The sequence below is a fragment of the Nicotiana tomentosiformis genome, chromosome 10 (genome assembly GCF_000390325.3).
Source record: "Nicotiana tomentosiformis chromosome 10, ASM39032v3, whole genome shotgun sequence".
NCBI lineage: Eukaryota > Viridiplantae > Streptophyta > Magnoliopsida > Solanales > Solanaceae > Nicotiana > Nicotiana tomentosiformis.
Genome location: NC_090821.1, coordinates 69,918,713 through 69,925,451, shown reverse-complemented (window position 1 = coordinate 69,925,451; position 6,739 = coordinate 69,918,713). Strand labels below are relative to the sequence as shown.

General features: G+C 39.4%; 2 protein-coding genes across 2 annotated transcripts; one reads left to right on the top strand and one right to left on the bottom strand.

Annotated features, from left to right (window-relative positions):
* The first annotated feature begins 397 nt into the window (after positions 1–397).
* On the top strand, positions 398–990 carry LOC138900363 (uncharacterized). The gene is made up of 2 exons (XM_070187097.1): positions 398–640; positions 748–990. The coding sequence occupies exons 1-2, from the start codon at positions 398–400 to the stop codon at positions 988–990; spliced, it is 486 nt and encodes a 161-aa protein (XP_070043198.1).
* A 3,242-nt stretch (positions 991–4,232) lies between these two features.
* LOC138900362 (uncharacterized) lies at positions 4,233–5,699 on the bottom strand. Its single transcript, XM_070187096.1, has one exon. It carries the CDS (start codon positions 5,697–5,699, stop codon positions 4,233–4,235), a length of 1,467 nt encoding a protein of 488 aa, XP_070043197.1.
* Between the last annotated feature and the right edge of the window lie 1,040 nt (positions 5,700–6,739).

The following is a 6,739-nucleotide window of genomic DNA, read 5'->3' as shown; positions in this document are numbered from 1 at the left end:
CAAATTACTATTTTCCAAAAATAGATAGTACCACCAGATGAGAACGAGGATGAAGAAAGCAAGCTCGAGCACTTGGTAGCCATCGCTGAAGTTGAGAAGGTTGTTTGGCGACAAACCATGATCGACTACTTATGTTATGGGATACTTCCAGAAGATCCAAGGAGAAAGACCGAAATTCATCGGTGTGCCCTTCACTTCCTTTACTACAAAGACACTTTGTATCGAAGATCATTTGAGGGAGTTATCTTGCATTATTTAGGGGAAGATGAAGCAACTTAAGCTATGCAAGAGGCAGACTCTGGAGTTTGTGGATCAGATCAATCTGGGCTGAAGCTCTAGTTCCACATTAAGAGAATGGGTTACTATTGGCCGACAATGGTGAATGATTACTTAGATTATGCTCGAAGATGCAAGGCTTGCCAGTTTCACGCAAATTTTATACACCAATCCACCTGAAATATTACACCCTATTGTTGTATCTTGGCCATTTGATGCTTGGCGATTAGATGTCATTGGACCACCTCCAAAATCTTCTGGAGGACATCTATACATCTTTGCTGCAACTGATTACTTCTTAGATAGGGCCGAGGCTGTCGCTCTCAAGGAAGTGAAGAAGGAGAATGTTGCAAACTTCATTCGTGTAACATCATCTATCGTTTTGGCATTCCTAGTTATATAATAACAGATAATGGCAATCCGTTCGATAACAAACTGATAACCAAGATATGTGACCTTTTTGGCTTCAAGCAATGTAATTCGTCAATGTATTATGTTGCTGCAAATGAACTAGCCGAAGCATTTAACAAGACACTTTGCAACTTGTTAAAGAAGGTCATCTCCAAGTCTAAAAAAGATTGGCATGACAGAATGAAAGAAGCTTTGTGGGTATATCGGACGACTCATCGCACGCCGACACGAGCAACTCCTTATTCTCTTATTTATGGAGTCGAAGCAGTTCTTCCTCTTGAGCGTCAAATACCATCCTTGTGACTCGTTGACCAAGAAGGTCTTACTAAAGAAGAAAACGCTCGTCTGAGCCTTGAAGAACTAGAGTCCCTTGATAAATAAAGGCTAGAAGCTCAACAAAGTCTTGAATGTTATCAAGCTCATCTTTCTCGTACTTTCAACAAAAAGGTTCGCTTGTGGTCCTTCTAAGTTGGCGATCAAGTTCTTGCAGTAAGAAGACCTATTATCACCTCTCGCAAATCCGGAGGTAAATTCACTTCATAATAGGATGGTCGATATGTTGTGCAAGAAGCTTATTCAAGTGGAGCTTACAAGTTAGTTGATGCAGATGGCATGAGAATTGGCCCTATCAATGGAAACTTTTTGAAGAGGTATTATCCTTGAAGAAGATACGCTCCTTAACGCACAAGCCTAAACTGCATGTTGCTATGCCCATTGCCCGCATGAGCCTAAACTAGGAACGGTACCCAAAAAAAAGAGTCCTCTAGGTTAAAAATCTTGAAAGAGGCGGCCTAGGCAAGAGTTAGGACATAAAAAATTTGCTAGGTTGAAAACCTTGAAAGAGGCGGCCTAGGCAACAAAAGAAAGTCCGCTAGGTTGAAAACCTCGAAAGAGGTGGCCTAGGAAAAAGTTAGGATATACAAATAAAAAAATAAAAAAAACTCACTTATTTTGAACTACGTTATAACTTGGTCCTCTTCACCGAGGTACGTAGGCAGCTTAGAGTTTCATTCTAAGTTCAATCATATGAGTAAAACAAATTACTTATTTTGAACTACGTTATGACTTGATCCTCTTCATTGAGGTATGTAGGCAGCTTAGATTTTCATTCTAAGTTCAGTCGCATAAGCTTTAAAAAACAAATGTGTTTCAACGTGACATGATCATCAAAATTCGTGTTGAGGCATCGTGATGATTACTCAAATAGGCGTACGTTGCAAAAAGAAAGAAGGTAATTTGTGTCGAGCTAAAATGGACATTTCATTACTTCAATGCTACAAGGATCTGATACATCATTGTCAAGAAAATAAAAGGATGAAATATTCATACTTCGTCCTATATGAAGAATCTAAGTCATAAATGCAATTGACGCGAAGGATTGTTGCTAACTTGTCGTGAATGCCTTTCCAACTTTGCTTCATTTCTTCAAAACATGATGCTACCACAAAAGCTTTGCGTAGTTGAATCCAATGTGAATTGTTCCATCATCATATGACCTAACTGTGGAATTTCTAATTTGGGTTCCGAAAGGTCAAGCAATACATGATCTGGAACTTTGACTAATCTAGAAGGTCTCATGCCTCAAAGACTTCTATATGCATGTGAATATGAAAGTTCACTGCAGTTAAGTCGACTTCGCGAATTTTCTGTTGATAGACCGAAAAGAGTTCTTCGATGCAATTCATAGGTACTTCAGGTCTCTGAGCTTACTTTCTAACGGCGTTAACGAATTGCAATGCCGATACTCCAAGCTCAATATACAATTATTTTCGCCAAAAGAATGTAAATCTAAAAGTTCACTGCAGTTAAGTCAAATTCGTGAATTTTCTATTGACAGTCCGATACGAGTTCTGCTATGAAATTTATATGCATTTTAGATCTCCGAGTCTACTTTCTGATACCGCAAACGGATTGTAATTCCGACACTCCTAGATCAAGATACAATTATTTTCGCCAAAGGTATGCAAATCTTAAAGTTCACTGCACTTAAGTCGAATTCACGAATTTTCTGTTAACAGTACGAAAGGAGTTCTGCTATGAAATTTATATGAATTGAAGATCTCCGAGTCTACTTTCTAACAGTACAAATGTATTGTAATTCCAACACACCTATCTCAAGATACAATGTTTTCCGCCGAAAGTACACAAATCTGAAAGTTCACTGTAGTTAAGTCAACTTCGCGAATTTTCTTTTGATAGCCCGAAAGGAGTTCTGCCATGAAATTCATAGGTAGTGAAAGTATCTGAGTTTTCTTTCTTGCGGTGCAAACGGATTGCAATTCTAACGCTCCTAGCTCAAGATATGACTTTCTTTAACAAGAGCGCGCGAACCAACAAGGCCAACATACAAGACACGTACTGAAATTTAAGAAAGAAATAACTGGGAGTAACTGAGGGAATCTAAGTCTCAAAGAGAGATATCACATACTAAACATAAAGATACTTTTATTGCTCTGAGAACTAAGTACTCCATTACATGATTTTAGTTATAAAACAAAATCGTAAGTCGAGAATCCTAAGCAAAAAAAAGAAGCTAAAATCATGAAAAAGGTTTGAAGCTAAGGATTTATTGGCGGCTTGTCTCAACTACCCCTTTCAGGAGGGATAATTTCTCTGCTTCATCATCAGATAATGGATGATTCGCGTCAATGGTATAAATCTCCCCTTCGGTGATGGAAATGTTCTCTTGACTTTTAGCCAACTTCACTTGTTGTTTATCCAAGAGCACGACGATCTTCTTCTTTCTCGAGGCCAAGGCAGATAGCTGTTGTTCAACACTCGCAAGACTGGCTTGAAGTTTCTCTATAGACATGTTCACTTTTTCATATTCCTGTTTGGCATCATCGAGGCGTCGTCGTGCATCAGAAAGTGACTCTTGGTGAAATTCTTTAGTCATCTTGGACGATCTTAAAGCATCATTATCCGCGTACGTCTTGAAGAAAGCCTCGACAAGAGCCTCTAAAGTAGAAGTATCAATAATATTTTCTTTCTTAATTTTCTTAAGAGTCAAAGCGACACTTTCCTCCAACTTTGTGAAGCTATCTAAAGAATCAAGAGAGAACTCTTTGATCTATTCACACAAGGTATGCCACATCGTGTTAATAAAAAAAAGTTTAATACGGGAGATAGCCTCTTGTGGTTTGAAGTTTGGAGCATCAAGAAACAACGGCCATGGAGTAGGCTCGAAGACTTTTTTGACATTTTGCTTGACTTGCAGCAGCCTCCATCTTACTCGTCATGGCTGGCTTGGAAAGCATAACATCTTCTGGAAGAATGAGATGCAACTCTTTGGGTAGACTCAAATCTGTCAATGGAGTGTTGTTTGCAGCATGATGTTCAACGCCATCAAATAAAGTGTGAGGACTTTTTGCGGCCACACAGAAGGAATTTGGGCTTGTAACACAGTCTTCCACCATGTTGTCACCAAGTACATCATCATACAACTCATTGACACCCAACTACAATTTTAAAAAATAAAAATAAATAATAACCTTAGTGTTCAAAAAAGGGGGAAAAAAAGTAAATTTGAAGTAAATAATATTTACTCATTTCTCCAGTTCAGACAATGGCATCGTTGAGCTAGAGTCACCCGCTACAAAAAATTCAGTATTGGTACTAAGAGCGTCCAAGTCAGCAAACTCACTATGGCTCGTGTCCTTAGCCTTCTTCTTTGAACGATTCCAATGTATGTCATGACTAACATCACTCTCGTTCGAACTGGAAGTCGCACTAACATTCACAATCTCGTTGGGCAAAGCAGAAGGTTGAGTCCTTACCTCATTTGTTGGCACGATATTGGTTGTCTTCGTAACATCTTTGTTTGGTGAAGTAGGAGGCGCTTTCCTTATGAAAGGATTGTTCGTCACCTCCACAGTGGCAGCAGTTGTCTTGGAAGTCAACAAAACATATTTAGCTCCTTTGTCCATACGGGCATCCCCGCCCATCGAAGAGGTAGACTTGGATAAGACCTTGGTGCTTTGCGAAGGATCTTTCGATCTTAACTTGGACTTGGAAGACCCTTCGTGAGTGTTCTTTTGATGTTGATCATCTTTGGACGATGAAGGAATATCATCTTTCCTTGTAACATTCAAAATAATGTGAGTACTTTGTCGGGAAGAGTGTACTCGACGAGCTGACCACCAATCTACATACTCACGAGTCATTAGAGGCCCCTCTTCTGATGGACACATAGGGATAATAACCTTTGACAAACCTCCAAGATGAACACGGGAGTCCCAGAATTGCACTAGCATTTTCAGTGAGCCATCATAAGGTCGCTCTATGAGATTGCCAGGATAGTCTTGACAAAAGCCAAATTGATGACTAAACCTATGGGGGCTATAAGATTCCACAATATGACCATCATCATGCCTAAGGGTGATGAAGATTGAGCAAAGACTTATAAAAAAAGTCGCTCCAAGAGTTCGATTGTTTGTCACAATCGGTAAGATATAATTCCCTCCCTTGTAGCATGACCAAATGGTGAAGTTGTCGTGCACTAACTTGTTGAAACCACTCTGGGCATTACTAAGGTCAAAATGCTTGGCCATCTTCTCTCCTGAAACCTTGCATATTTGCGGACCTCGTTGAGGAGGCTCAACACGAGAGTAGGTGTCAAAATATGCTCCTATCCATCCATATACATAATGAATAGGAAAGAGTTCTTTGCAGGCGCCCAAATCTTGAGAAGTGGAGATCTCCTTCAAGCCATGGTATATACTCACAAGGATTGGAACCGCCAAGGAAAACTTCTCTCCATGAGCCATCAAGCTCGCGATTTTGAAGACACTAGCACAAATGTAATCGATCTTCTTGTTGAGGAACATAAATTTGCAAAGCCAATATGCAAGGAAAGCCGCCAAATAAGTCTTAGCTCTAAGTGACTCCTCCACGCCAAACTCAACAAAGGGGGCATTCTTCTCATTGGTTTGTGGTAGGAAGCTTGCGTCACTATTTTCATAAGGATTACGATTCAACTTCGGACTTGTAGTCCCACTACTGAAAATCCGCATAAAACCGTCTGAAAAAACCGATCAAAATCGGTCGGTAATGGCCAATAACCGTCCAAAATGCGATCATTTACGTGTGGTCGTTATTTTGAAGGTCGGTAGAGCATACCGACCAACTTCGGACGGTATGCTCTACACGACCATCTGACAGTTTAGTTGAATTACTAACCAATATTGGTCAGAATGTTATTTTAACAATTTAATTTTACCGACCAACATTGGTCGGTGTTCTAAATTTAATAAATTTTTTTACCGACCAACTTTGGTCGGTAATGAAAAATAAATTAATCTATAATATTTTATATACCGATCAATGTTGGTCGGTAATTAAAAAATAGATATATTTTTTATAAATAAATAAAATTTAATAATACCGACCGACGTTGGTCGGTAATGTGGACATGGCATCCAATTTACTGACCAAAGTTGGTCGGTATTGTTGAATTTCTAGGAATTCAATTTGCATTAACTGACCAACATTTGGGTCGGTTTTCTGGAATTAATTTTGGCAGAAAATGCATGTTTTGGTAGCTACGCCACCTGCCAAATAAAAACAACATACCAATACCCCCAATTTACATCAATTAACCCCCAATTCACCACAACAACCCCTAATTCACCACAAATCCAACCAAATATCCATTTAATACTTTAAAACTAACAAAGTTCAATTAAACATCACAATTCAAAACCAAGCAAAAACTAAGTAATTACAACAAGTTCAAAATTGTTCAATCTAATTCAAAACTAGTTCTATTAGTCTAGTTCAAAGTATTGGCCAAGGGGTGTTTTGTACAACATCATCACCATCTGATGAACTTTCATCTACAAGACGGTACAAAGAACGGTCTTGTGGAAGACAGAAAAAATGATCACGGGTCGGATGGGAGGAACGATCACGGGGAAGACGGGAGGAACGATCACGTGGAGGTCGAGCCTCTGGCGATGACTCACGAGACCGGGGCAACGGAAAAGCTCCAATAGAAAGGAGAGTTATGATCTGAGCTTGCATACCAAGGAATTGAGCATCTCTAAGCCTTTTG